General features: G+C 42.6%; 3 protein-coding genes across 17 annotated transcripts; 2 read left to right on the plus strand and 1 right to left on the minus strand.

The window, feature by feature from the left end:
- Positions 1-112: 112 nt before the first annotated feature.
- On the minus strand, positions 113-12,870 carry LOC142950715 (myelin-oligodendrocyte glycoprotein-like). 8 transcript variants are annotated; one of them, XR_012954487.1, is made up of 6 exons: positions 11,030-12,870; positions 10,496-10,614; positions 4,221-4,360; positions 3,703-4,038; positions 2,235-2,693; positions 113-1,924 (listed from the first exon to the last, which is right to left on the minus strand). XR_012954487.1 is itself a non-coding variant. In XM_076092291.1 (5 exons), exons 2-5 carry the CDS (start codon positions 4,312-4,314, stop codon positions 1,403-1,405), a joined length of 588 nt encoding a protein of 195 aa, XP_075948406.1. In that variant the 5' UTR covers positions 4,315-4,360; positions 5,976-6,586; the 3' UTR covers positions 113-1,402. The 8 variants fall into 8 exon arrangements, 1 of the variants encoding a protein (XP_075948406.1); XR_012954489.1 differs by lacking the exons at positions 10,496-10,614; positions 11,030-12,870 and adding exons at positions 5,146-5,226; positions 5,976-6,253; XR_012954491.1 differs by lacking the exons at positions 10,496-10,614; positions 11,030-12,870 and adding an exon at positions 5,976-6,249 and having other exon boundaries at positions 1,435-1,455; positions 1,820-1,924.
- On the plus strand, positions 3,707-10,871 carry LOC142950719 (ladderlectin-like). 5 transcript variants are annotated; one of them, XM_076092300.1, is made up of 8 exons: positions 3,707-4,070; positions 7,218-7,247; positions 7,364-7,451; positions 7,544-7,579; positions 7,787-7,896; positions 8,195-8,329; positions 10,063-10,174; positions 10,517-10,871. In XM_076092300.1, exons 3-8 carry the CDS (start codon positions 7,391-7,393, stop codon positions 10,582-10,584), a joined length of 522 nt encoding a protein of 173 aa, XP_075948415.1. In that variant the 5' UTR covers positions 3,707-4,070; positions 7,218-7,247; positions 7,364-7,390; the 3' UTR covers positions 10,585-10,871. The 5 variants fall into 5 exon arrangements, with proteins under 5 accessions (XP_075948415.1, XP_075948413.1, XP_075948412.1 ...); XM_076092298.1 differs by lacking the exon at positions 3,707-4,070 and adding an exon at positions 5,835-6,840 and having other exon boundaries at positions 7,145-7,247; XM_076092297.1 differs by lacking the exon at positions 3,707-4,070 and adding an exon at positions 5,835-6,840.
- LOC142950720 (ladderlectin-like) lies at positions 12,032-27,909 on the plus strand. 4 transcript variants are annotated; one of them, XM_076092303.1, is made up of 8 exons: positions 12,033-12,455; positions 17,884-17,913; positions 25,091-25,178; positions 25,271-25,306; positions 25,513-25,622; positions 26,555-26,689; positions 27,104-27,212; positions 27,555-27,909. In XM_076092303.1, the coding sequence occupies exons 3-8, from the start codon at positions 25,118-25,120 to the stop codon at positions 27,620-27,622; spliced, it is 519 nt and encodes a 172-aa protein (XP_075948418.1). In that variant the 5' UTR covers positions 12,033-12,455; positions 17,884-17,913; positions 25,091-25,117; the 3' UTR covers positions 27,623-27,909. The 4 variants fall into 4 exon arrangements, with proteins under 4 accessions (XP_075948420.1, XP_075948418.1, XP_075948417.1 ...); XM_076092305.1 differs by lacking the exon at positions 17,884-17,913 and having other exon boundaries at positions 12,032-12,455; positions 25,516-25,622; XM_076092302.1 differs by lacking the exon at positions 17,884-17,913 and having other exon boundaries at positions 12,035-12,455.
- The last annotated feature ends 75 nt before the right edge of the window (positions 27,910-27,984 follow it).

Consider the following 27,984-nt stretch of genomic DNA (forward strand, 5'->3'; position numbering starts at 1 on the left):
GAAGGTTTTGTGTTTGAAGCCCCCTGCAATCATTCGATAAGCCCCGCCTCTTTACTCACTGCTGCGTGAATCTGCTATCCACAGAAAATGATCTCAGAAATGAATCCGTAACTTGAGTTGCTGCAAGTTAAGTTTATTTTATGTGAGTCATCAGTTGTAGAAATCACGAGTAATCACTTTTTTTTCATCAAACACTGTGAAGAAGAGCAGCTTTCATTCCTGCAACAACACAGCAGGTGGCGCTCACATGTCAGTCTTGTTTCTTTCTCTGGTTAAATGTAATGCAGTTAAGTTTACTCAGAGTGCATTTTATCTAAGTACATGTGTGTATATGTAGTACTCGTGTATTCTAGTACTCTTTCCATCCCTGGAAAGGTGGTTGCCTGGTGGGTAGAGAAGCAAAATAAGGAAATACGAGCTTCACGTTTACATTCTCATCCGATCAAAATGATTTCCAGGTAATACTGGTCACTAGATAAATCAATGAAATAAGACTCGACCCTGAAACAACTTTATTGTATCAGTGATTAATGAAAAGGGTTAGGGCACAGTCTTTTGTGTTTTCTCACAATCATCAGTGCATTTTCACAATATTACATTTCAGAGGCAGTATTAAGTTGATCGTACAAGTTGAAAGTACCTTCATAATCAGTATCACAACCAGCTTTATTAACCAGCTGTGTGGATAGAAAATACAAGGAATTAGACTTCAATTCTTGGAATCTTTCATTATAAATAGATACTGTGTAGAGAACAAATGATACGGACACAGTTAAACAAAGATATGAAGCTTATTAACTATATGCAAACTCATAACAATGTTCTGTCTGAATAACAAAGACTGATGTTCTCTCTGAAGACACACAGAGAGCTGTGATGTCTGAGCACGAGTTTGACGACATCCTCTAAGGTGCCTATAAAGAGAGTATATGTGCAGAACATACCTGCAGGTAACAAAAGGAAAACATGTTGTACATGTTATTGCATAATGTTTGTTACACCATAATATAAATTCTATAATATGTATTTACAGTTTGTTATTATTAGACCTTACGTGGCAACGTGATGGGGTATAGAAACAGGTTCTTCTTGTGTCTGGCTGTTTTGGTGGATGTTACTTAGTTACAGTGGTGGAACCCTTTTCTAGCATGTAGGGAAGCCTATATGGCACTGCATCGTGTTTTCTCCACTGAAAGGGCATCTAGGAGCGACCGCCAGTAATGCTCAGTAGTCCCAACTGGAGGAATTTGAAACGGTCTATGTCCAGGGTACGAGGGCTGTGCAGTGAGTTTCCTTGCTTGATTTCTTGCTTTGGCAAGTCGGCACCAATAATCTTCTTTGCAGTCCTTGCCTTCCATTTCTGACCAAAGAAAAGGCTCAATGATAGATGTGCAGAACTGTCTCAAGGTCTGATATCGCAGTCCCAGTATAAATGCTCTTCAGTTACCACCAACTCTGTGAAGAAGCCACACATTTCACTTTAACTGCGTGTGGCTATTAGCGCTGATCTTTGTGACTGTTTTTGCAATGAAGCTCATTGTGCACCAAATGTCTGCATAATAACTTATTTCAGGAAGTGCAAATAGCAAAGGAGCAGTAAGACGATATTTGCTCGGCAGCACAACTTGTTTTTTTTTGTCAGTTATTTGTGTTCTCAATGACAATGTTGATGTGTGAATCCAGTGGCATCGACTGCGATGATAGTTCATTTTCTGTTAGCTCTTTGTCAGTTGGCTTGCATGTCATATAAATGTGTCATTTCTTCAGCTGCTGTCTGATCTCGTGCCGACTTTTCAGAAGCTCTACTTCCTGTTCTTACTCTGCCTGAAGTTCTCGTCATGTTGGAGCTGTTTGGTTTTCTGTCCCGGCTGTTTCTTGCTGGTTTTCTGTGTCTTTTGTATGAAGACAGACCGCCTCTCACCTCCTAAACAACAAAACAGGTAATTGATCAGTTACTTCATCTTCATTGTTGAAGGAAACCAGTGCTGCCATTTGTTTTTAGGCGCCAATCTCTCAGAGAATATTTAGCCCGGTTTGCAGTTAGCTATAGCATTGGTTTTAAAGTCACATTGCTTGTCTGTAAGTCACGTAATGCCTCGACCCTCGGCCCCTCTATCTTCAGGAATATGTCCCCTATGTGTATCTCGTCCATGTGAAACCTGGCTAAACAGCAGTTATCCATTACACTGATGGAATGGAAGAAATAGTGACAGTATCTTGAAGCAAAATGTTACCCTATTCTCCATTTATGTATTGTGAATCCAGCACACAGAACGACACCGAGTAAGCCTGGAGCCAAGATAACTTTCACCCACTGGGACAGGACTGTGAAGATATCAATTGAAATGATAAATTACACAACAACATTGCATTCATATTAAGCATATGATGCATGTATTAATGGTTTCTATCTGGAACAGTGATGTGAGTCTCTCTGGTCTGCTTGATGGTCCTCTGTTGGACTCTACAGGTGAAGCTGTTGCTGTGTCTCTTCTCCACAGTCACTCTGCTGCTGACAGTATAGAGGTCATCAGGACCTCTCACTGTCTCTGTAGGTCCAGCAGAGAGGAGGTTTCCCTCACCGTCCAGCCACAACACCTCAGGCTCTGGATACCAGCCTCTAGACTCACACTGTAACACCACTTTGCAGCTGGATGTGTATATTGTACTGATAGCAGGCGAGGAGACAGCACCTTTAAATAAAAGAGAGGAGATATGACTTTGTTTGCAATAACATGTAGTCAAGGCGGCTGTAGGGTTAGGGTTGATGGTTACTGATGTCTGTCTGATACAAGTTAATGTTATATGTGGCCTAGTTTCTTACACCCAGGAGACTGCAGTATGTGTCCTGTGTGACTACTTGCCTTATGTCATATACCTAACTGAAGAACAAATGTGATTTTAACCCAAACCGCCATCTTTTCCGAACCTAACCTAAGTGGCGCCATTGGTTCCTGACCGAGCGTCTGTAAACGGGTTGGCTAGAGGTCCTCGTTGGCAGATTTTGTACGGTTTTGTTGAAAGATCGTAGACAAATATTAAAGTATAACTATTATAACCTAGGAGCAGGCAAATGCAACCAGAGTCACACTGAGAGAATGAAAACCCAACTTGCACTCAATATGTACAGCACACAGGCTGTCAAACCGACCTCTCTGAAACTAACGAGGAAGAAGGTTATAATGCCCCCCTAACCCCCAGAAATAGGCGACCTCAGACTCCTCACACTTCACCTCGTAGGAGAAATAGATCAGAATCTCCGAGTAGAGGCTAGACACCCCATGGCCAACTCATAATTCCCCCGATCAGACGCGGTATGCAGAGGACCCTAGTGCAGATACAACACAGTATTTGCAACCCCCTCTCCCACACTCTCTAGCTCCGGCCCCAGACAGCAGGCCCCACAGAACCGTAATCTGGGAGGGACAGCTGCCAGCACAAAATATGATAGGCAGGCCAAAAAACTGCAGAAGTAAAGCCCAAACTTTGAAACATTATGACCTACATGTATGGCCAGCAGGGCCTCCTGTGTGGCAAACTAATGAAGGAGAGCCGTTCACTCCCCTCACAGACAGAGATTCTGAGGAACCCGCAAACCCCCCAGAACCTGAACCAGTGCCTGAAGCAGTTAAGCCCCCAGAACCTGAACCAGAGACTGGGGCTACAGTAAAATCTATATCGTATTAATCAAACATCACTTACCAACGACGAGCATGATAAAAGCGGGTGGACCCAGTGAGGGAACGAGGCATCTGTACGTTCCCTCATCTGACACTCTCACTTTGGAGAGTTTCAGTGAAACGTCTCCGTGCTGCAGTTTGTTGATGAATGTTCTTCCTCTGAATGACGGCTGTTTGTGAGCTACGTATTCTTGACGGTTTGCCCTCACATGTATAAACCCAGGGCTCAGGTCGGGTCTTGCCCACTCCAACCTCATGTCAGAAGCATTCATGGCAGGTTCCAGGCGGCACGGCAAAATGACGTCATCACCAACTGTGGCCAGTATTTGCTGAGATGGACCGATCACCTGAAGTTGACCTGAGGAGAAACAGAACTGTGGCTTAATTCCGGTACTCCCCACTTCCTTTTTACACTTCACGATAACATAAGCAGCTGAAACTCAGAATCTGTTGAGTATCAATCAATTTGGATGCAAATCTTTGAAGTTAAAAGTTGATTTGTGTCCTTTGACTTCGAAAGCACAGAGTAGTTTTATTCACGTGTTGCACCACAGTGACCTCCGTGTGGCTGTGACAGGAGAAGGAAGACGATCAGGGGACGAAAAAGCGGAACTGTGAAGTCACTGAAGGCCATGATTGAGCTGCATCAACAGATTCAGCAGATTCAGCATCCCATAATCCTGAAAATGAACACAAAGTTGTAAAATGGAAGAAAATGATTATCCGGGTTGTGTTCATGATAGTTACAAAGATTTGCTTGAAAGTAAAGAAATCTTGTGACACTATAAACATTAAGCTTCGGGCCGTGCTGAATCACTTTGTGAGGGAAAGTTATGTGTTGCTCTGCTTCTCAGGTTCATTGCTCTCTTCCTCTCGCAGTCAAATATAGCTATTTTATAATTTAATAATTTGTATCTCATTGCACAGCTCCTGTCTTCCTCAGTTGCTCTGCTTCCAGTGCAGCTTGTTTTCAGGAGAGCTTTTATCCAATCAGATTTCACCTCTGTGTCTCGAGGTAAAAAGAAATCTGCCCGAGGCCTCCTGAATTACAAGTGAATCCCTTTGCAGTTGAAGTGAATGGGGACGATATTGTTGATTGTCATAGTCTTCAACCAATCAGATCTTTAGTTTGACATGTTGGGCGTATTCTTTGACGTGTCAGAGCTTCTGTGTGGCCTACAAGTACGTCAGCATTAACGTGCAGCTTGATTGGTCAGTGGGCTAGCGTGACTGTTGTGAAAAACCTGAGGTGGCTAACCAAGGCAGCAACAAGACACCATAGCACGGCAGGACACTTACAAGCTACGGTGCTTTAGAGAACTTTTGCTGAGACCCGAGTGGATCTACAACCCAACGAACACCTTCGTTGCCAGATTGTACTTTGCTATTGAATGCCAGACTTTCCAGCGCTTCGACCCTTCCTGCCCCTGAGCTACCCGTCCCGCCTGATTCCCGGTGAACTCACCAGCCTTCTGTTCCTGACCTGGATTCATTCTGCTGGCTGTTTCTGTTGCTCTGCCAGAGACTTTGCTGTAACACTCTGTACCTGTTAAGTTTATAATACAAGCCAACGGTTCCTGGAATCTTGTGTCCATACACAATCCGTTACATAATGATGTTATTAAGAGGTGGTTCTACTGTAGTAGGACAGCACTGAAGGCCCAGGTATAAAACACACGGCCCTCCACTGGTAACACATATTGTTGTAACATTCCGTGATCACACGATCTCTTGTGATCTGATCAAATCAAACTTCATTACATGTTTCTGCTTCTGGTAAATCTCAACAGGGACACACATTTTCGCTCTGAAACTTTTCCAGGACGACATTACGGTAAAAAACGAAAGTTGGGTTCAGGCAACGAAACCAATTAGTTAGGTTTCATAAAAACATCATTTCATCATTATAAGAACAGAAAAGGATTCAAGTAGAAATACAATACGTCAGAAAGTTGAACCTGTAGATGCGTGACTTTAAAACAAGAAGATTTCTGCCTTTCAAATGAAAACAAGTTTAGTTTTTGTTTTCTGAACATGTCATACCAGGTAAGTCAGAAATAACACTACGTACAGAGCCACTAAAGGTCACCGTTGTTTCTCTCAACTACTTCAGTGATCCTTCACAATACTTTTGTGTTTTCCTGCAATACATTCTTTTATCCTCTGTGATGCATATTTCCAGAGAAAGGCCCCAACAGTCAAGTTAAATTACTATAATAATACTATTAATTAGATTTATTGTTGTACTTTTAGTCATTTAAAAGTCTATTGTTGTCTATTAAGTTGAGTACAAACCTGACAAGCTCACTGCAGCAACAAGACCTCAGGAATACGTTGCTGCATATCAATGGTTCATAGTGAACAATGTTTAGTTTGAATCATCAGCATGCTTGATCTTGTCTTCAACAAAGTATCCAGAGAGCTAACAAGAAGCCTTCGATGTGAACTACTGTTGCTGTGTGTTCTACAACATGACTTGCTGATGGCTATCGATTAACCAACAGCTCGGTATCTCACTGCCACAGAGCTTTACAGAGAAGTAGAAGATTGTGAAAATAACTTCAACAGAGAAGTTGAGGTATGATTTCATCAGTTATCATTTTATCTCCAGCACCGTCACTGTATCAGCTGTGGGTTGTTCAAGGTTCCTCAGTACAAACTGCCCCTCATATAACTGCGACGTGAAACAACGATGACTTTATGAAAAGACGTCTTTTTATAAAGTATCTGAAGATTCAGTTATGATATCACACTTCTATGATTCTGCTGTGCTAAGTCTGCTCTGTAGGCCTGATGATACAAACATGTGTCTTCCAGATGTGAAGGAGTTTGTTGATTGATGCAACAAACTCTCCTCATTTTAAACGTACAACAAAACATGAGAGTATTTTTGATCCCAAAGAAGTTTGTGATCACAGTCCAGTGGTTATACATTACCAGCCATGTACACAAGTCCTGTCCTCTAAGTACTTGTTGTCCACATTGATAGTACTTTACTGGAGGATGCATGTAGACTGGGTAAGTTTGAGTTCAGTCAGGCTGTTGTGGAGAGTGTAATCAGATATGGAATGACCACATATATAAGTCAGAGTTATCACATTTGATTCAGACTGCGGTGAAAGTCATCGGCAAAAAGGCTACAAACCATTGATGCCTCAAGGTGTGTGTGTGTGTCATTGTACAGCTTTATTCTTTGCCGTTTATTTTGTCTTGGATGCCCACGTGTTTCCCATGGGGACAATAAAGTGTCTATCCATCTATCTGTCTGTCCATTTGTGTGTTGCAACACTCCTCCGGTTTGACCCATATGTGTTGTGAAATTGGAAAAAGTTTTTTTCTGAATTTGCTCGTGTTTTGTTTATCTGCGATGTGCCGGCCACCATACGAACTTCTCCATTTCTCTTTATCTGAATAACTAAGAAATGTTGTTCTGTGTATGACAACAGTCCCACATCTGTCCTCAGCTCCGTCTTTGTGAGAGATGGTAAGATAAGGGGCTTTATTTAAGTCTTCCTCTTGTTCTGCACCTCATCACAGGACGGCTGAAGCTACAGACATCAGTATCAGGTTTGCTGCAAAATTTCTCATCATCTTTTGACTTCACTGTTCTGACAGTCAGTGAGTTTCTTTGTTCTCTACAGATCCATAAGTAATATATCTGTCTTTGTTCTCTTCATCTTCAGCATCTGCATCATCTCATTGCCTTCGCCATGAAGACGCTGACTGTGTCTGCACTTGTTTGTGCCATGATTGCTCTGACTGGAGCTGCTGGTGAGTATTATACATAGAAACTGTTACAGATTCATTTATTGTCACTGAACCGTAATAATCCAGATCAATAACTGCAATGTCAAACTGTCTAGTTCTTTCAGAGGGAATGCCGGAAAACGACCAATCAGGTGAGTAGCTCTTAGATTTTCACTGAGATGCTTCACCTACACAGTTATTATTATTTTATTATTGTCATTTTATATAATATTTTAAGTTATATTATCTTATGTTGTCTTATAGTGTGTTAAATTACGTTGTGTTACATCATGTTACTTCGTTGTGCATTGCGTCATAATATATTATATATATTATCCACCAAACTCTATTTCTCTCAGCAGAGAGTCATCGGGTGAAGTGGGAAGCGTATTGTTCCTACGGTTGGACTGAGCGCGGCCATCGCTGTTACCGCTACATTCCAACACCGATGACTTGGGCTGAAGCTGAGGTAATGTTGGTGGCTTTGAAAGATTGTATGCGGATGACACTGTGACAATGTCATTGTGTTTGCACACAGCCATTTGGTTACTCGACATTTTTGACTGACTTGGTGTTTAACAACTCGTCTCTCTCTCTGTCTCTGTCTCTCTGTCTGTCTGTCTGTCTGTCTGTCTGTCTATCTCTGTCTGTCTCTCTCTCTGTGTCTCTCTCTCTCTCTGTGTCTCTCTGTCTCTCTCTCTGTCTGTCTGTCTGTCTGTCTCTCTCTCTCTGTGTCTGTCTTTCTCTCTCTCTCTCTCGTACTGTAGAAAAACTGTGTGTCCCTGGGTGGAAACCTTGCATCCGTCCACAGCATCCTGGAGTACCATTGGATTCAGAGGATCATCGCGAGCGTCAGTCACCAGTATAAATCAACCTGGATTGGAGGCTCTGATGCACAAGAGGTATTTATTTCATCGCAAATATTGCTCATAAAATGCATATAATATTCATTATTAGGGCCCGAGCACTGACAACGGTGGGCCGCGGGGTCCCTGTTGAAACTGTAGGAATTATTATTATTATTATCATTATTCTTTTTCTCTCGAATGAAACGCCTTTTTGGGGGCTTTATCATATCCGAAACCTCCCCATATTTGGCGAGCATATCAGGACTGCGGGAAAATTTGATATTTTATGGGTCCCATGCTCGAGCATGACCAAATTGCTCGCTAGCGCCCCCTAGAAGTTGGAAAGGCAAGCCCCAACAGCCTGTATGTCCAAATGACTTAAAATGGTACAGACATGAGCAACTGAATGAGTTCTACAAAAAATCCTCTTGGCTAAGCTCCGCCTACTGAATTTTTCCGCCATTTAGAATTTTGTAAAAATAAAAGAATTCACTTCTCCTAGACCCTGGGTCTGATTGGTACCAAATTTGCTGTGAGTCATTATTGGATCTATATCATCAAAAAGTTATGAAAAGCTTGTTGAAATCTTATTGCATTAGGAATATATGGACCAATGAATTTCATAGGGGCATGGTCTTCTACAGCAATATATATAACTTCAAAACCATGTGGCGTATCATCACGAAATCTGTAGCATATGTTCACATTGTGTCCTGTAACATGCCCTCAAATTTTTATTCAATACAACCTCTAGGGGGCGATGCAGTAATACTCCCATTTCTTTGCATTTTTCATCGTTTTCAGGCATTGTACTTTAACGAACTCCTCCCACAAAATTTATAGGATCGACTTCAAATTTGGTCAAGATGATCTAAAGACTTTAATGATGAAAAGTTGCTAAAATGGTCTACTGACATTGAACGACCTTCGTTTTATGTGGCGCCCATATCACGCACATTTCATACCGTTCGCCATGAAAGAGGAAGTTTATTCATAGTTTATTCAATCTGCCCCAAACTTGTTATGCATGATGCTGGTCCAGGCCTGAGCACATTTCCATGCCAACATTTTCACAAAGTCATAGCGCCACCTACTGGCAAAAGGAAATGATAAGGTTTATACTTTGATGTACTCCGACTAGGAAGTTGCCCGGATCAGTCTCAGATTTGGAAAGGTAGGCCGTAAGACATTGATGATGCTTCATCATGAATATGAATGCGTGTTCTCTAGCGCCACATAGTGGATACAGGAACTGGTGGAATATTTGCATTACATAATTTCCAGCGTCACAGTCCAAGCATTAAAAATACGTCAAACTTATGGGCGCGCTGTCTGATGGTCGCAGATATTTATGGCCGTGTCTGCCGGCGTCCTGCCGGTACCCCCGAGACGCAGGAAGGTGTGAGGGCCCGTTCATCGCTGCTTGCAGCTTTAATATGTTATTATAATTCATTCAATGTTTATTTATTATGTATTATATATGAAACGTTACTCAAACTTTACCATATTATATGAACAGGTATAATGTTACTTTCTCTCTCTTTTGCTCCCCACTCCAGTTCCATGGTCACTTTCCACTTAAAAGTGCTCTTTCTATTACTATTTGTATTATTTGTATTTTATATACTTTATAATTGTATTATTATTACTTTTCTGCAACATGGATAACATGGATTGCTCCTCTGGGGACCAATTAGCTTATCTTAAGTTACTTTCTTAAGTTACTTAAATCAAATAACTTGAACACTTTTATTTCTTGTAATACTCGATTCTATTCTTTCTTCCAGGAGAACAAATGGTTCTGGAGTGACGGTACTTCTTTCAGCTACAAGTACTGGTGTAAGGGACAGCCTAGCAACTACAACTACAGGCAGCATTGTCTGCAGATGAATTATGGAGGTAAAACAACACAGCGCTTGTTGTAGGAGTGATACTAGTGATAAGAGGAGAGTGAACTGCATGTATTTATGTTCTGGTAACCGCTCATCACATCGACTTCACACTCGTTGGCTGTGTTGTTTAGCACTCAAAGAAGTTTTGAGTGTGAAGTTGTTTAGATGAGCAGCTCTCTAACATACTGTATCTCAAGGACCTCTTGTGTTACATTGTTCACCTTTTGACAATGATTTGATTTGCATTAGTGACTCTAGTGTTAGCTGACTTCATCCATCAATAATTATTGGTCACATGAAACAGTTTGAGTAACATTCACTGACTCACCTTTTTGTGTTGTACTTGCAGCTGAGAAGTGCTGGGACGACGTAGAGTGCAGCGCTGGAAGACCGTCTGTGTGTGTCAAGAGAGTCTGATTGGTGGACTGACAGCGAGGCATGCAGTACCTGTAACACAGAGGGAGTCCTGTTGTGTGCATGATCGCAAATACATCTGACTGTATTTCATATCTATAGCTTTCTTTTCTATCGCTGTAACGCTACTTAAGGAACGATACGACAAGTGACATCAACAGGAGCTGGACTGTCTTTGAGGCCTTGTGCCTTAACAAGAGTGTTTTATGGAGCGGATCCTTTTAGCACAACATGTATTCTACACATATAACCCTTCTTTCTTTCTGCATGAATAAAAGACTCAAGCATCCAAACAAGCTGGTCTGTCATACATCTATCCATACATCTTCACATGTTGAACCTCAAACAGCTCCAACTATATGAGTGAATACTAATTCACACTTTGCATGTTTTGAGTAATTAATAGAAGTTTTAAACCACAGAATAACATGTGGGATGTGTAACTCACCTTTCAGGTCAAGATTTGTGTCATCAACCGAAAAAGAAAAGAAAAATAGAAGTAGCATGAATGCTACATCATCCTCAATGTATATAGAGCTTCCTGTTTGCAAGAGTGTGTCAGCACAAGACGCCAGCCTCCGGTTCTGTGAGTTAAGTGCTAAAATGCCTTTAACCTTTGACCTTCGTGGGGAGAACACTCTGTGGTGCAGAGCCGGCTGACGTTGCCCTGTGCTCTTGTTGCTGCAGGTTGCCGTGTGGATATAAAACATATCAAATTAATACTAACTCATTTCAGTCACTATGGAGCTGTTAAACATGGTGGAGTGTTTTGCAAAAATTGTGATGCTCCTAGACGGAAGGCCAGGGTCATTAGGGGTTAACAAACACCTTAAAAAACAACAAATAAAAAGTTAGAAAAACAAAATAAAATAGAGACAGAGGAAGCTGAGTCTCTTATAAGATTGCACCTGTCGCACAGACATGTTTCTGTGGTCACACACACCCTCTGCGTACGGACGTACGTGGAAGGGGGGCGTACACACACACACACACACACACACACACACACACCTACACATGGGAGCAGGGATGGTGGGGGCGTTTCCCCACCCTTGCACATTAAGTTCACACAGGAGTCACCTGCTGAGGTTGGCACTCTGCCTTAGCCTGTTAGCTAGTCACACACACAGATGAGAACCTTGGCCTTACTCTGAACCCTACAGGGGACAGGTAGAGCCTGTGATGTTGTGATGGATGCACAGCTGCACGCACGATGGGCGCTCTGGAAATACCGAGGGCGCCAGCCAGTCTTTGTACTCACGATTTATTACTTAGGGTCTTTCCCGGTTGCCTTAAGCACCGGCACTTGACCACGTCTTTACGCTGGGGATAAAAGGTGTTTTATTGTTTGGAGTGTCATGTATCTCTGTGTCCTGAAGGCATCAAACAGTGAGCGGGGTGTGTCATGTGTTCTGAGTACCAGCAGATATAATTGTGTCGGCATATACTGCTGACTTAGATAAACAGTACGATCAAAGGCGTGATACTGTCCTACCCCACGGAGGCACCAAGCCCCAGGGGGGTTAGAGAGTATAAGTATTCCAGGTCTTCAAGGAAGAAGGAGAGTTGGGGAAGAAGCCACCAGGTTAGAACCTGCGCTGAGTTAATCTTTTTTAACTTTTTACTCCGGACAATTGAACACAGCCTGCTCAGCTGAGGGCACAAGAGGGTTTAGAATACTTTGTTGATTTTTATATTTTCCTGTTAATCACTTTTTCTCTGTATTTGGACCAAGAGAATGTACTTTAAAAAGGACAAAAATAAATAAGGAACCTTTTTTAACTTTTTCCCGACCGACTCTTTTTCCTTCATCTGTTGTGGGAACTCAGAGAGGAGAGGGCTTCTCTTAAGGGAGAGGCAGCCCAGCCCCTGTGGTAAGTCTGCAGTGATCCAGCACGGTACACAACTGATTGCATACTTTATGCGCACACACATCTTCAGATACTAACACCAGTTTTCTATAGTGAAGAGAGACCCGGAGAAGTCCCGCTTGATGTTGAAAGAGCTTTATATCTGTTGAGCTCTGAGCAGGGACGGATAAATTGAAATTTGATATAAAATAAAAAAATTCAATAAAATTATTTATAAAGACCAACGGCTATTCGAGCGACCGATCATACTGTTTAGTATATAGGCCGTAAGGTGAACCCTGTTATCGTTTCATCCCGCTCCACAGTCGTGCATCTACACAATCTTTAGTTCATAAAAAAGAACGAGTCATGCTAAGCTACCAAAAAAAAGTTCGTCGCTGAATTTTCAGTCGATTCTCGATGCGTCTATGTTTTATGCAGAACTAGTTTCTTCAGAGCGTAATCGGATCTTGGTCGCGAGTGGCGGCACGGTTCGACACGTGATCGTTCTACACCAATGAGGTAGCTGCTTTTTGTCAACAGAATGGCAAGATGGCGGCTCCCATGGTTAGATACAACGTTACCGAAAAAGAGGAAAACATCCGAACATCCCCAAAAGTGTGCTAAATGGATTCTAAACAGTGCTGTATACATCGCCGCGTCCAAGAAGAACAATGAGGCAAATATACGCTAATGTTATGTTTATGTTAAGTCATTTAGATCAACTTTGAAATACCTGGGAATGCACCTTACTGACGATCTTACATGGACTGTACACACACTGCACTTTATACTCCCTCTTGCTATTCATGAAAAATATTTCTTGATGTTTCTTTCTTCACACTATTTATATGTATGTGACAAATAAACCTCCTTCCTTGTATCAATAAAAGGCAGTAATTGTACTTATACCAAAGACCATTTGTTTGTTCATTCATTCATTCATTCATTCATTCATTCATTCATTCTTCCACAAATGAAAACACTGATCAACCATAAAAACAATCTTTATGAAAAATATGAAATATGATATATAAAACTGTACAAAACAGAATAATGAATAACAGATTAAGTACACTCAGTCCTCACTGTCAGTGTCAGGACAGTTATCTTCCAGTTCCTCAGTTTCTTTTGTGTTGGCACAATTACAACAACGACATAAGTCTGTGCAACACAGTCCTGCAGAAAAACAGGAACATCTGCCTGTCTCACAGGCACTTTTGCAGCCGCAGTGTATCACATGCAAAACACTGTTAGGGGCCGGATTTCTGGTCAGGTGACGTGCAAGGTCCCATCCTCTATTTGCCAACCATATCCAGCAGGTGATGGAGCACTTATATTTTCTTTGAGACAGGACCTCATTATTGCAGCCTGGTAGTTTGCCCTTTTGCAGTGCTGATGGAGGGCATCAGCAGTAGGGGGAATGCATAATTCTGGCAAGGCCGATGATGCCATACAGAAAGCCTTGTACCTAGCTTCATTTACATTTTCGGCAGATGGCTGATCATACAAGTGGCATACATACTGGCAAAGAAGTGCAAATGTTGACTGCTCCAAGTTAAAGTTGGTACCTAAACTTTTAAAAGCCTTAAGGTACTCATCTTTTTCACATGCAACAGAAAATGTCTTTCTTTTTCCTTTGCCATAAAAGGCACTTGTGGAGTCACACCCAGAGAATGTGTGAATTCCAATCAAGGCTGAACACACACTGGTTCCGAGAGCTGATGACACCTTGGTAATGTCAATGATACGTGTCCTGTTGCCAGTCCCTGTGAAAACATATAAGCTGCACGGCAAATCTGTCTGCACACTTACAGCAATGACTGCCACATCAGTGTCAGAGCTCTTGATAATGACAGCTTTATGCTCCCGTGCAGCATGTTGTGCATGTAAAAACACCCTTGTGTCACATTCTTCATGATCACACTGCAGGTCTTCAACAACACGAACAGTCTGTACACCCTCCTTAACAGTCACACAGTGACATTGATCTTTATGTGTGATGTACAAGCAGAGGTTTTTGCCCACTCTTGTAAGGTCTGCATTTTTCCATGCAATATACAGGAATTCGGCAAGTGCTTCCTTATTTGTTCCTTCAGAGAGAAACTTTTTCCATTGGGTTGGGGTCCTCTGATCCGGGGCAAAGATTTGGATGCGTTGTGACCCTGCATCAGCTCTACGTGACCGTTCTAGGTTTTTGATACTGATGAGTGGATACTGGTCAATGACAAAGTCAATGCGTGTACACTTGTGCTGCTAAGCGAGTTGGAGTATGTTCCACAGTATGGTCTCTGCAAGCTCTCCAAATGTACCTGGTCTGGATCGCATGGCCTGTATGACTGCCATACCATCAAAAAGAATGGCACCATCCACTGGAACTTGGTCAACCAAGCAGTCTCCACCTTTGTTCTCCAATAGATCCATGAGAGCTGATTTATTTGTTTTGGCAAGTAAACCATCAGCACTTGCTAATGGATATGATATCCATCGTGCAGTGGTGAAATAATTTACCTCCTCGTGCTTGACTGAAGTAATATGCATATAACAATGTTTGCTTTTCGATGTATTAAGACACTCCGGTGTATTTTCTTCGTCGTCCGTACTGCTCGATGAAGTCGCCATCTTGCCATTCTGTTGACAAAAAGCAGCTACCTCATTGGTGTAGAACGATCACGTGTCGAACTCGCGACCAAGATCCGATTACGCTCTGAAGAAACTAGTTCTGCATAAAACATAGACGCATCGAGAATCGACTGAAAATTCAGCGACGAACTTTTTTTTGGTAGCTTAGCATGACTCGTTCTTTTTTATGAACTAAAGATTGTGTAGATGCACGACTGTGGAGCGGGAATCATTTTCTGAAAGACTTTTCGTGGTTCACCTTGCGGCCTAATATCCCTGTTTGGCGATTCGGAAAAGAAAGCAAACGAGCTATCGATACTGGGCTCGTGTTGGCGATTTATTACCATTTAGGGCAAATCAGCTACCGGTCCGAGGTTCTCTTAAGCGGAGGCATTGAGGCAAATCAGGGAGGGGTGAGCTATCGGCCACGCTCTCCCATTAGGCCAGGTGAGCGATTCACATAGAGAGAGAACTGAACTTCGCCTTTCTCCCCCTTCTCGCAGCCTCTCGTTGCAAATCAGGGGCGCTCACAGGGAGTGACCGGACAGCGGGGCACAAGTGCCGTGGATCCGTGGTCACTCCGACGGCAGCTCGGGTCTGTCCGTCGCCGGCAAGGGTCCTCTCAGTTCGCGCATCCACAGCTGAGAGCCCCTTGTTCCACTTTTGTTCGTTTCAAACAAAAGGCCTCTTATTTATTTATTACTTCTTGTTTCTTGATAAATTAAAACATTTTGGTAAGAAATAATTGTGAATAAATTAAATAAAAAATATTTTTTAATTAAGAAAAAATAAATAAAATTAAAATAATTTTTTTATTGATTAAAAATTAAAAATTAAGAAAGCGTGTGGGGGGCACCGCGCGCAACAGAGCGCAGAGCTCCTCCATCAATCAATTAATTTATTTGTTTCGTGAAAATCGTACAAGGTGAAGTTCTAACGTTTAAATGTATTTGTATGGCCCACAATCACACATTTGCCTCGGAGGGCTTTACAATGTACAACATCCTGTGTGGACCCTCACATCAGAAAACAGGAAGAAACGGTCAAGTGTGCAGGCTTCAGTTCAACAGAAAGAGACCAAATGTGAAAGTATTATTCCCAAAGACTGAATGATCACACGGGTGGTGTGAAGGTTTTGTGTTTGAAGCCCCCTGCAATCATTCGATAAGCCCCGCCTCTTTACTCACTGCTGCGTGAATCTGCTATCCACAGAAAATGATCTCAGAAATGAATCCGTAACTTGAGTTGCTGCAAGTTACGTTTATTTTATGTGAGTCATCAGTTGTAGAAATCATGAGTAATCACTTTTTTTTCATCAAACACTGTTAAGAAGAGCAGCTTTCATTCCTGCAACAACACAGCAGGTGGCGCTCACATGTCAGTCTTGTTTCTTTCTCTGGTTAAATGTAATGCAGTTAAGTTTACTCAGAGTGCATTTTATCTAAGTACATGTGTGTATATGTAGTACTCGTGTATTCTAGTACTCTTTCCATCCCTGGAAAGGTGGTTGCCTGGTGGGTAGAGAAGCAAAATAAGGAAATACGAGCTTCACGTTTACATTCTCATCCGATCAAAATGATTTCCAGGTAATACTGGTCACTAGATAAATCAATGAAATAAGACTCGACCCTGAAACAACTTTATTGCATCAGTGATTAATGAAAAGGGTTAGGGCACAGTCTTTTGTGTTTTCTCACAATCATCAGTGCATTTTCACAATATTACATGTCAGAGGCAGTATTAAGTTGATCGTACAAGTTGAAAGTACCTTCATAATCAGTATCACAACCAGCTTTATTAACCAGCTGTGTGGATAGAAAATACAAGGAATTAGACTTCAATTCTTGGAATCTTTCATTATAAATAGATACTGTGTAGAGAACAAATGATACGGACACAGTTAAACAAAGATATGAAGCTTATTAACTATATGCAAACTCATAACAATGTGCTGTCTGAATAACAAAGACTGATGTTCTCTCTGAAGACACAGAGAGCTGTGATGTCTGAGCACGAGTTTGACGACATCCTCTAAGGTGCCTATAAAGAGAGTATATGTGCAGAACATACCTGCAGGTAACAAAAGGAAAACATGTTGTACATGTTATTGCATAATGTTTGTTACACCATAATATAAATTCTATAATATGTATTTACAGTTTGTTGTTATTAGACCTTACGTGGCAACGTGATGGGGTATAGAAACAGGTTCTTCTTGTGTCTGGCTGTTTTGGTGGATGTTACTTAGTTACAGTGGTGGAACCCTTTTCTAGCATGTAGGGAAGCCTATATGGCACTGCATCGTGTTTTCTCCACTGAAAGGGCATCTAGGAGCGACCGCCAGTAATGCTCAGTAGTCCCAACTGGAGGAATTTGAAACGGTTTATGTCCAGGGTACGAGGGCTGTGCAGTCGGCAAAAAGGCTACAAACTATTGATGCCTCAAGGTGTGTATCATTGTACAGCTTTATTCTTTGCCATTTATTTTATTTTGTTTGCATGTCTTGGATGCCCACATGTTTCCCATGGGGACAATAAAGTGTCTATCCATCTATCCGTCTGTCCATTTGTGTGTTGCAACACTCCTCCGGTTTGACCCATATGTGTTGTGAAATTGGTGAAGTTTTTTTTCTTAATTTCCTTATGTTTTGTTTATCTGCGATGTGCCGGCCACCATACGAACTTCTCCATTTCTCTTTATCTGAATAACTAAGAAATGTTGTTCTGTGTATGACAACAGTCCCACATCTGTCCTCAGTTCCGTCTTTGTGAGAGATGGTAAGATAAGGGGCTTTATTTAAGTCTTCCTCTTGTTCTGCACCTCATCACAGGACGGCTGAAGCTACAGACATCAGTATCAGGTTTGCTGCAAACTTTCTCATCATCTTTTGACTTCACTGTTGTTACGACCGGCTCGGGAGTCGCAACATATAGGAGGGACATTTCAAACTGACCCATTCTTGAACTCACCTGGTTTCCTCTCTACCTAAGAAACTGTAGTTCTATCTGGCTAAACCTCAACTAGTCTTTGTCGGCTGTCCCGGGCACGCCAGGGGCCACCCCAGGGTTACCGCACCAAAAACAATAAAGTGGTGCTGGTCTCTCCAACACCCGCAGGCTTTCTTAACCAGGCAAGCTCAAAAAGAGAAAAACTAAAAACTCTACCTTAAGTGGTGACATCAGCCTGAACCTACTAACTAAGTCTAGGAGTAAAAAATTACCTAAGGCTAACTGAGCTTCGGACGAGACCCCATTATGTTACGACCAGCTCGGGAGTCGCAACATATAGGAGGGACACAACACCAAGTTAGGTTAAAAACAACCACAGCTGCCACTTTATTTACAGGACACAAGTAAACTGTAGTGTGCAGATCCCACTACAGACCAGGGTCTGGTGCCAGGCAGATGAGAGAGAGTGAGGGCGGAGCAAGGAGGCGCTTGTATAGGTAAACCACATCCTCATCCAGGTGCCCTCAATCACTCATCAGGGAGCTGCGCCTAGAAGTCAAAAGACACAGAATACACACACATGCACACAGACACACCCAAGCACAAACATTCACAGCAGGATATAAAACCATACGTAACACTCCCTTCCTTAAGATGACAGCCATAAGGGTGTCATCCAAAACCATGTTGTTTTAACAGAAGAAACCCTCTTACGCATGAGGATACCAACCTCCCAGTAAAAGTGGCATGAGTAGTACCACTCTCATCCTTAGGCAACACTGCTGCCATACACTTGGCCAAAGGAGGGTCAGCCTTCTGGGCTGCTATCAGCTGTTCCTTGCCAACCTTCAACTGTGTGTCAGGCCCAGCCGGCACAGTGACAGGACAGGTCAATTTAACTTCAGTAGACTCATTTCCAACAGAGTTAGTGGACAGCTTATCTAGAGGCAACTCAGAAGTTACAGAAGGATCAGGATCAGCCTCTAGACTGTCAACAGGTGGAACCACTTCAGATAAATTCACTACATCTTCATACTTTCTTGACTGGGCACGAGTTACAATGCAAGCAGGAAGGACTTTAGGCAACCGAGATGACAGATCAGCACTCTGGTAATTGTCAACTACGGAGCCTGTTGGTCTGTCCACTACAATGGGAGCAGGAAACACCTTCCCTCCAGCCAAGTCATTACCCAAAATCAGGTCTACTCCCCCTAAAGGAAGCTGGAGACGAATCGCCACCACGACAGGTTCTGTAACCAACCCAGATTGCAAATACACAACATGCAATGGGGCTTTAAGGAAGGATTTCCTTTTCTCTAGCAAACTCCACAAATGTCTGCTTCTCCACCTTCCGATACCCTCTAAACCTCTGTCTGTTGGCCTCAGGGACCAACGCATAGGCACGCAAGATGGCTGCCTTAACGATGTCATAATCTGAGCTCTGGGTCAGAGTCAAAGATGAATAAGCCTCCTGAGCTCTACCTGTCAGTACACACTGCAACAGTAGTGTCCTGAATTCTTTAGGCCATGCTAAGGTGGTAGCAGCACGCTCAAAGTGGGAAAAGTACTTTTCTACCTCCTTCTCACCAAAATGAGGAACTAAAGCTATGTTCTTAGCTACATCAAAACGAGGACTAGCTGTATAAGAATTAGCCTGCTCAGTTTCAGCTCTTGACCTCAACTCCAGCTCCTTCATTTTCTCCTCATGTACTTGTCTCAACCTCTCCATCTCAAACCTCCTTACCTCTTCTCTTTCATTAGCCTCCATCTCTAGCTCTTTTATTCTGAATTGCAATTCCAATTCTCGCAAACGTACAGATTGAGCATCTTGAAACTTCAAGACTACTTGTTCCGTCTTCCCAACAGTTAAACCTGCAGACACATGTAAGCCCTGCTCCTCATCAAGCTGACTAGATTCACGGGGCAATACTCCCCGTTCAATGAGTGCAGTGACTACCTTAGCTCTAAGCTGACTTTTCTTAAGGGAAGTTTGAGCAATTTCAAGATGGTACTGCTCTGCAACAGACATGAGCTGGGCTTTGGTACATTGAGCCAGCTGCTCTATTGTAGGACCTTCACTGATCTCTTGAAAATCAGACGTCATTGTGAGATCACAAAAACAACTTTATGTGAAACAAATCTCTACAAGGTAGCACACCCAAAAATGGGCTCCCCCTAAGTAAGCCAAACCACTAACACAAAGCAACACTACCACACAGAACCAGTGCTACCAAACAGCACAGCTTACCTACACAAAATCAGAGAGTCATTGAAATGCACCAATCACTAGGCTGTCTATACAAGAGCAGCTACTGAACTATTTCAGGCCACACAGTATAGAAATAGTGTTAACAGTACTCTTCCCCCTATGATACACTGAAATTCTAAACACTACTTTTCTACCTCCACTGAGAAGAAAGCAGGTTCCACAAAATGTAGTCCCTGCAAGAAGCATGCGACTACCTGAACACGAAGCTCACACAGATAATAGGAAAGCATGAGCACTGGCTTACTAAGCCAGCCAGACGAATCAGGGTTCAAAGAAGAACAAAACTACAGCCTAGCATTTAACCAAAACTAGTGTGCACAACAATATTTCTCCACTCTTACTACTCACACAGCATTCAGCATGTGTGAAGAACAAAGGCCAGCAAATGCCACCACATACTATCCTGAGGAATGAACATTTCAAACTGACCCATTCTTGAACTCACCTGGTTTCCTCTCTACCTAAGAAACTGTAGTTCTATCTGGCTAAACCTCAACTAGTCTTTGTCGGCTTTCCCGGGCACGCCAGGGGCCACCCAAGGGTTACCGCACCAAAAACAATAAAGTGGTGCTGGTCTCCCCAACACCCGCAGGCTTTCTTAACCAGGCAAGCTCAAAAAGAGAAAAACTAAAAACTCTACCTTAAGTGGTGACATCAGCCTGAACCTACTAACTAAGTCTAGGAGTAAAAAATTACCTAAGGCTAACTGAGCTTCGGACGAGACGCCATTATGTTACGACCAGCTCGGGAGTCGCAACATATAGGAGGGACACAACACCAAGTTAGGTTAAAAACAACCACAGCTGCCACTTTATTTACAGGACACAAGTAAACTGTAGTGTGCAGATCCCACTGCAGACCAGGGTCTGGTGCCAGGCAGATGAGAGAGAGCGAGGGCGGAGCAAGGAGGCGCTTGTATAGGTAAACCACATCCTCATCCAGGTGCCCTCAATCACTCATCAGGGAGCTGCGCCTAGAAGTCAAAAGACACAGAATACACACACATGCACACAGACACACCCAAGCACAAACATTCACAGCAGGATATAAAACCATACGTAACACTCCCTTCCTTAAGATGACAGCCATAAGGGTGTCATCCAAAACCATGCTGTTTTAACAGAAGAAACCCTCTTACGCATGAGGATACCAACCTCCCAGTAAAAGTGGCATGAGTAGTACCACTCTCATCCTTAGGCAACACTGCTGCCATACACGTGGCCAAAGGAGGGTCAGCCTTCTGGGCTGCTATCAGATGTTCCTTGCCAACCTTCAACTGTGTGTCAGGCCCAGCCGGCACAGTGACAGGACAGGTCAATTTAACTTCAGTAGACTCATTTCCAACAGAGTTAGTGGACAGCTTATCTAGAGGCAACTCAGAAGTTACAGAAGGATCAGGATCAGCCTCTAGACTGTCAACAGGTGGAACCACTTCAGATAAATTCACTACATCTTCATACTTTCTTGACTGGGCACGAGTTACAATGCAAGCAGGAAGGACTTTAGGCAACCGAGATGACAGATCAGCACTCTGGTAATTGTCAACTACGGAGCCTGTTGGTCTGTCCACTACAATGGGAGCAGGAAACACCTTCCCTCCAGCCAAATCATTACCCAAAATCAGGTCTACTCCCCCTAAAGGAAGCTGGGGACGAATCACCACCACGACAGGGCCTGTAACCAACCCAGATTGCAAATACACAACATGCAATGGGGCTTTAAGGAAGGATTTCCTTTTCTCTAGCAAACTCCACAAATGTCTGCTTCTCCACCTTCCGATACCCTCTAAACCTCTGTCTGTTGGCCTCAGGGACCAACGCATAGGCACGCAAGATGGCTGCCTTAACGATGTCATAATCTGAGCTCTGGGTCAGAGTTAAAGATGAATAAGCCTCCTGAGCTCTACCTGTCAGTACACACTGCAACAGTAGTGTCCAGAATTCTTTCGGCCATGCTAAGGTGGTAGCAGCACGCTCAAAGTGGGAAAAGTACTTTTCTACCTCCTTCTCACCAAAATGAGGAACTAAAGCTATGTTCTTAGCTACATCAAAACGAGGACTAGCTGTATAAGAATTAGCCTGCTCAGTTTCAGCTCTTGACCTCAACTCCAGCTCCTTCATTTTCTCCTCATGTACTTGTCTCAACCTCTCCATCTCAAACCTCCTTACCTCTTCTCTTTCATTAGCCTCCATCTCTAGCTCTTTTATTCTGAATTGCAATTCCAATTCTCGCAAACGTACAGATTGAGCATCTTGAAACTTCAAGATTACTTGTTCCGTCTTCCCAACAGTTAAACCTGCAGACACATGTAAGCCCTGCTCCTCATCAAGCTGACTAGATTCACGGGGCAATACTACCCGTTCATTGAGTGCAGTGACTACCTTAGCTCTAATTTGACCTTTCTTAAGGGAAGTTTGAGCAATTTCAAGATGGTGCTGCTCTGCAACAGACATGAGCTGGGCTTTGGTACATTGAGCCAGCTGCTCTATTGTAGGACCTTCACTGATCTCTTGAAAATCAGACTTCATTGTGAGATCACAAAAACAACTTTATGTGAAACAAATCTCTACAAGGTAGCACACCCAAAAATGGGCTCCCCCTAAGTAAGCCAAACCACTAACACAAAGCAACACTACCACACAGAACCAGTGCTACCAAACAGCACAGCTTACCTACACAAAATCAGAGAGTCATTGAAATGCACCAATCACTAGGCTGTCTATACAAGAGCAGCTACTGAACTATTTCAGGCCACACAGTATAGAAATAGTGTTAACAATACTCTTACCCCTACGATAAACTGAAATTCTAAACACTACTTTTCTACCTCCACTGAGAAGAAAGTACGTTCCACCAGTGGTGGGCCGTCAGGGCCTGCAAGGCCTTCTCTGCTGGCCTAAACAGAATCACAAAGTTATATCTATTTTATAATTTAATAATTGTTCTTAAATACACTACATGTATTATAATTTATAAAAATATTTTCCCCATTATCTTATGTTCTCATTGCACAGCTACTCTCTTCCTCAGTTGCTCTGCTTCCAGTGCAGCTTGTTTTAAGTAGAGCTTTTATCCAATCAGATTTCACCTCTGTGTCTCTAGGTAAGAACAGAGGCAGAGGCCTGCAGACGGAGGCCTGCATCCATTTGCAGTTTAAGTGAACGGGGACGATATTGTTGATTGTCATATTCTTCAACCAATCAGATCTTTAGTTTGACATGTTGGGCGTATTCTTTGACGTATCAGAGCCTGCTCGCCGGCCTATAATGACGTCAGCATTAGTGCAGCTCAGTGTCTGCCGCGAGGTGCAGAGTGCGCTGTGATTGGTCAGTGGGCGAGCACGTGACTATCGTGAAACGAAACAGCAGAGGCATGTCGGGTAGTGAATCACATCACGTGATGCAGCTCAGCCAATCAAATATGGGCATTCTGACTGAGTGAGATCCACCATGACAGAGAGGACTGAGACGAGGAAAGACACTGCAGAGCAGTACGTTCAATGCTCAAGTTGTGAAAGTAAAATCATAAGATGATCTCTTTGGGCCGCGACTTGTCCTTAAGCAGTGATGGTGGGTCCCACAGCCAGAACCAGCTGAGAACCACTGTCCTCCATGAGTGCAGAAAACATTATATTCTCCTGAATATAAGCTTCTGCATTTTCCAGATGCTCTAGTACTATTCAAAGGTATTGCAAGTCTTGTACCGAACGGTACGTACATTTAATACGTACATAGTTACAGCCTTAGAATCTGATAATATCTGCGGCGCCATCATGTGGTTTTAAGGTGGACAGCTGCAGGACAACAGTGAAGGCCGAGGTATAAAATGCACGGCCCGCCACTGCGTTCCACAAAATGTAGTCCCTGCAAGAAGCATGCGACTACCTGAACACGAAGCTCACACAGATAATAGGAAAGCATGAGCACTGGCTTACTAAGCCAGCCAGACGAATCAGGGTTCAAAGAAGAACAAAACTACAGCCTAGCATTTAACCAAAACTAGTGTGCACAACAATATTTCTCCACTCTTACTACTCACACAGCATTCAGCATGTGTGAAGAACAAAGGCCAGCAAATGCCACCACATACTATCCTGAGGAATGAACATTTCAAACTGACCCATTCTTGAACTCACCTGGTTTCCTCTCTACCTAAGAAACTGTAGTTCTATCTGGCTAAACCTCAACTAGTCTTTGTCGGCTTTCCCGGGCACGCCAGGGGCCACCCAAGGGTTACCGCACCAAAAACAATAAAGTGGTGCTGGTCTCCCCAACACCCGCAGGCTTTCTTAACCAGGCAAGCTCAAAAAGAGAAAAACTAAAAACTCTACCTTAAGTGGTGACATCAGCCTGAACCTACTAACTAAGTCTAGGAGTAAAAAATTACCTAAGGCTAACTGAGCTTCGGACGAGACCCCATTATGTTATGACCGGCTTTCCACAAAATGTAGTCCCTGCATCCCTGAAGACTACTAGTCTTTGTCGGCTTTCCCGGGCACGCCAGGGGCCACCCCAGGGTTACCGCACCAAAAACAATAAAGTGGTGCTTGTCGCTCCAACACCCGCAGGCTTTCTTTTCTCCTGCACCTAGTTTAAAAGTTGTTTGCCAACCGCCATTAAAAACAAAAGAAGAAGAAGAAGAAGAGCTGCACCTAGAAGTCAAAAGACACAGAATACACACACACACACAGACACACCCAAGCACAAACATTCACAGCAGGATATAAAACCATACGCAACACTGTTCTGACAGTCAGTGAGTTTCTTTGTTCTCTACAGATCCATAAGTAATATATCTGTCTTTGTTCTCTTCACCTTCAGCATCTGCATCATCTCATTGCCTTCGCCATGAAGACGCTGACTGTGTCTGCACTTGTTTGTGCCATGATTGCTCTGACTGGAGCTGCTGGTGAGTATTATACATATAAACTGTTATAGATTCATTTATTGTCACTGAACCGTAATAATCCAGATCAATAACTGCAATGTCAAACTGTCTAGCTCTTTCAGAGGGAATGCCGGAAAACGACCAATCAGGTGAGTAGCTTTTAGATTTTCACTTCAATAGATCTATATACATATATATATTGTTATATCATGTTTTAGCATCTATGTACCATCAAAATAAATTGTTTTAATACAGTAATGTAAATATTCTCCATGAAGAGACTTTCACTGGACTCCACATTACTCTATTCTATATATAAATCTATATATCTATGTCCAAACTCTATTTCTCTCAGCAGAGAGTCATCTGGTGAAGAGGGAAGCGTATTGTTCCGAGGGTTGGACTGAGTTCAATGGTCGCTGTTTCTACTACAATCCAAGACCGATGACTTGGGCTAAAGCTGAGGTAATGTTGGTGGCTTTGAAAGATTGTATGCGGATGACACTGTGATTTCTGTGCATGTTAAAGACGGACATGGAGTGGCAGCCAAATTAACTTCAGCAATAGAAATTGAGAATCTTGCCTGACTCACGTAAAACCGCTTGCATCTACTTTTATATGAATACAAATGAAAGTCGACCAGATCTCTGTGTAGAGGGTGAGAGGATTCAGACTGTTTCAGATTTACAACATCGTGTTACTGTTATTGACTCACAGCTGTCCTTTAAGAAACACATGACGCAGGTGTGTAACACTAACATTCTCAGGAACTCTCGGTTTATCTGAAACCAGCTACACTAAGATGCAGCAAAACGATACATGCACTCAAACCCTTTGTACACATCTCATACTGCATCACAAGCTGGACAACAAGGCTTGCTCAACTGATGAACAAAGTGTCCATCAATGTAACGTCCTCCAGCAGGAGGAACTCCTGACCTTTGACAGCTTGGTCTGTCTTGCTGATGCTAGTTTAGTGTACAAATAATTGTAATTGTGTTTTTATACTACAGTGTTCATTTTCTTAACAGAGATGTTATTGTGTTTTCTGCCCAGAGAACAAAGATTTACAGCTGAGAGTCTGTGCACTGTCCTGGTCAAATGCATAAATAATACATAAAATAATAAATCTCTGTTGCTTTGACGTAGGACACTTCTACAACAATGTCATTGTGTTTGCACACAGACATTTGGTTACTCGACATTTTTGACTGACTTGGTGTTTAACAACTCGTCTCTCTCTCTGTCTCTGTCTCTCTCTCTCTCTCTCTCTCTGTCTCTCTCTCTCTCTCTCTCTCTCTGTCTCTCTCTCTCTCTCTCTCTCTGTCTCTCTCTCTCTCTCTCTCTCTCTCTGTCTCTCTCTCTCTGTCTCTCTCTCTCTGTCTCTCGTACTGTAGAGAAACTGTCTGTCCCTGGGTGGAAACCTTGCATCCGTCCACAACATCCTGGAGTACCAAGAGATTCAGAAGATCATCGTGAGCGTCAGTCACCAGTATAAATCAACCTGGATTGGAGGCTCTGATGCACAAGAGGTATTTATTTCATCATTGCCCCATTTGCAAATATTGCACACAAAATACATATAATATCCATTATATGTTATTATAATTCATTCCATATGTATTTATTATGTATTATATTTGAAACGTTACTCAAACTTTACCATATTATATGAACAGGTATAATATTACTTTCTCTCTCTTTTGCTCCGCTCCACTCCAGTTCCATGGCCATTTCTTAAAAGTGCTCTTTCTATTACTATTTGTATTATTTGTATTTTATATACTTTATAATTTTATTATTATTACTTTTCTGCAACATGGATAACATGGATTGCTCCTCTGGGGACCAATTAGCTTATCTTAAGTTACTTTCTTAAGTTACTTAAATCAAATAACTTGAACACTTTTATTTCTTGTAAAACTCGATTCTATTCTTTCTTCCAGGAGAACAAATGGTTCTGGAGTGACGGTACTCTTTTCAGCTACATGAACTGGTGTGCTGGAGAGCCTAACAACAGCGGCGACCAGGGTTGTCTGCAGATGAATTCTGGAGGTAAAACAACACAGCGCTTGTTGTAGGAGTGATACTAGTGATAAGAGGAGAGTGAACTGCATGTATTTATGTTCTGGTAACCGCTCATCACATCGACTTCACACTCGTTGGCTGTGTTGTTTAGCACTCAAAGAAGTTTTGAGTGTGAAGTTGTTTAGATGAGCAGCTCTCTAACATACTGTATCTCAAGGACCTCTTGTGTTACATTGTTCACCTTTTGACAATGATTTGATTTGCATTAGTGACTCTAGTGTTAGCTGACTTCATCCATCAATAATTATTGGTCACATGAAACAGTTTGAGTAACATTCACTGACTCACCTTTTTGTGTTGTACTTGCAGCTGGGAAGTGCGGGGACGACATACAGTGCAGCTATGAAAGACCGTCTGTGTGTGTCAAGAGAGTCTGATTGGTGGACTGACAGCGAGGCATGCAGTACCTGTAACACAGAGGGAGTCCTGTTGTGTGCATGATCGCAAATACATCTGACTGTATTTCATATCTATAGCTTTCTTTTCTATCGCTGTAACGCTACTTAAGGAACGATACGACAAGTGACATCAACAGGAGCTGGACTGTCTTTGAGGCCTTGTGCCTTAACAAGAGTGTTTTATGGAGCGGATCCTTTTAGCACAACATGTATTCTACACATATAACCCTTCTTTCTTTCTGCATGAATAAAAGACTCAAGCATCCAAACAAGCTGGTCTGTCATACATCTATCCATACATCTTCACATGTTGAACCTCAAACAGCTCCAACTATATGAGT

Source organism: Anarhichas minor, unplaced genomic scaffold (genome assembly GCF_050575085.1).
Source record: "Anarhichas minor isolate MPS153535 unplaced genomic scaffold, ASM5057508v1 ptg000016l, whole genome shotgun sequence".
In the NCBI taxonomy this organism is placed as follows: domain Eukaryota; kingdom Metazoa; phylum Chordata; class Actinopteri; order Perciformes; family Anarhichadidae; genus Anarhichas; species Anarhichas minor.

Coding starts and splice junctions, on each gene's coding strand:
- LOC142950720 (XM_076092303.1), top strand. CDS start 25,118: ATGAAGACGCTGACTGTGTCTGCACTTGTTTGTGCCATGATTGCTCTG. Junction 25,623..26,554: donor TGACTTGGGCTAAAGCTGAG/GTAATGTTGGTG, acceptor CTCGTACTGTAG/AGAAACTGTCTGTCCCTGGG. Junction 26,690..27,103: donor GAGGCTCTGATGCACAAGAG/GTATTTATTTCA, acceptor TCTTTCTTCCAG/GAGAACAAATGGTTCTGGAG.
- LOC142950715 (XM_076092291.1), bottom strand. CDS start 4,314: ATGGCCTTCAGTGACTTCACAGTTCCGCTTTTTCGTCCCCTGATCGTC. Junction 1,925..3,702: donor TTTTATCATGCTCGTCGTTG/GTAAGTGATGTT, acceptor TTTGTTGTTTAG/GAGGTGAGAGGCGGTCTGTC. Junction 1,456..1,819: donor TGACGAGAACTTCAGGCAGA/GTAAGAACAGGA, acceptor GCTTCTTCACAG/AGTTGGTGGTAACTGAAGAG.
- LOC142950719 (XM_076092300.1), top strand. CDS start 7,391: ATGAAGACGCTGACTGTGTCTGCACTTGTTTGTGCCATGATTGCTCTG. Junction 7,897..8,194: donor TGACTTGGGCTGAAGCTGAG/GTAATGTTGGTG, acceptor CTCGTACTGTAG/AAAAACTGTGTGTCCCTGGG. Junction 8,330..10,062: donor GAGGCTCTGATGCACAAGAG/GTATTTATTTCA, acceptor TCTTTCTTCCAG/GAGAACAAATGGTTCTGGAG.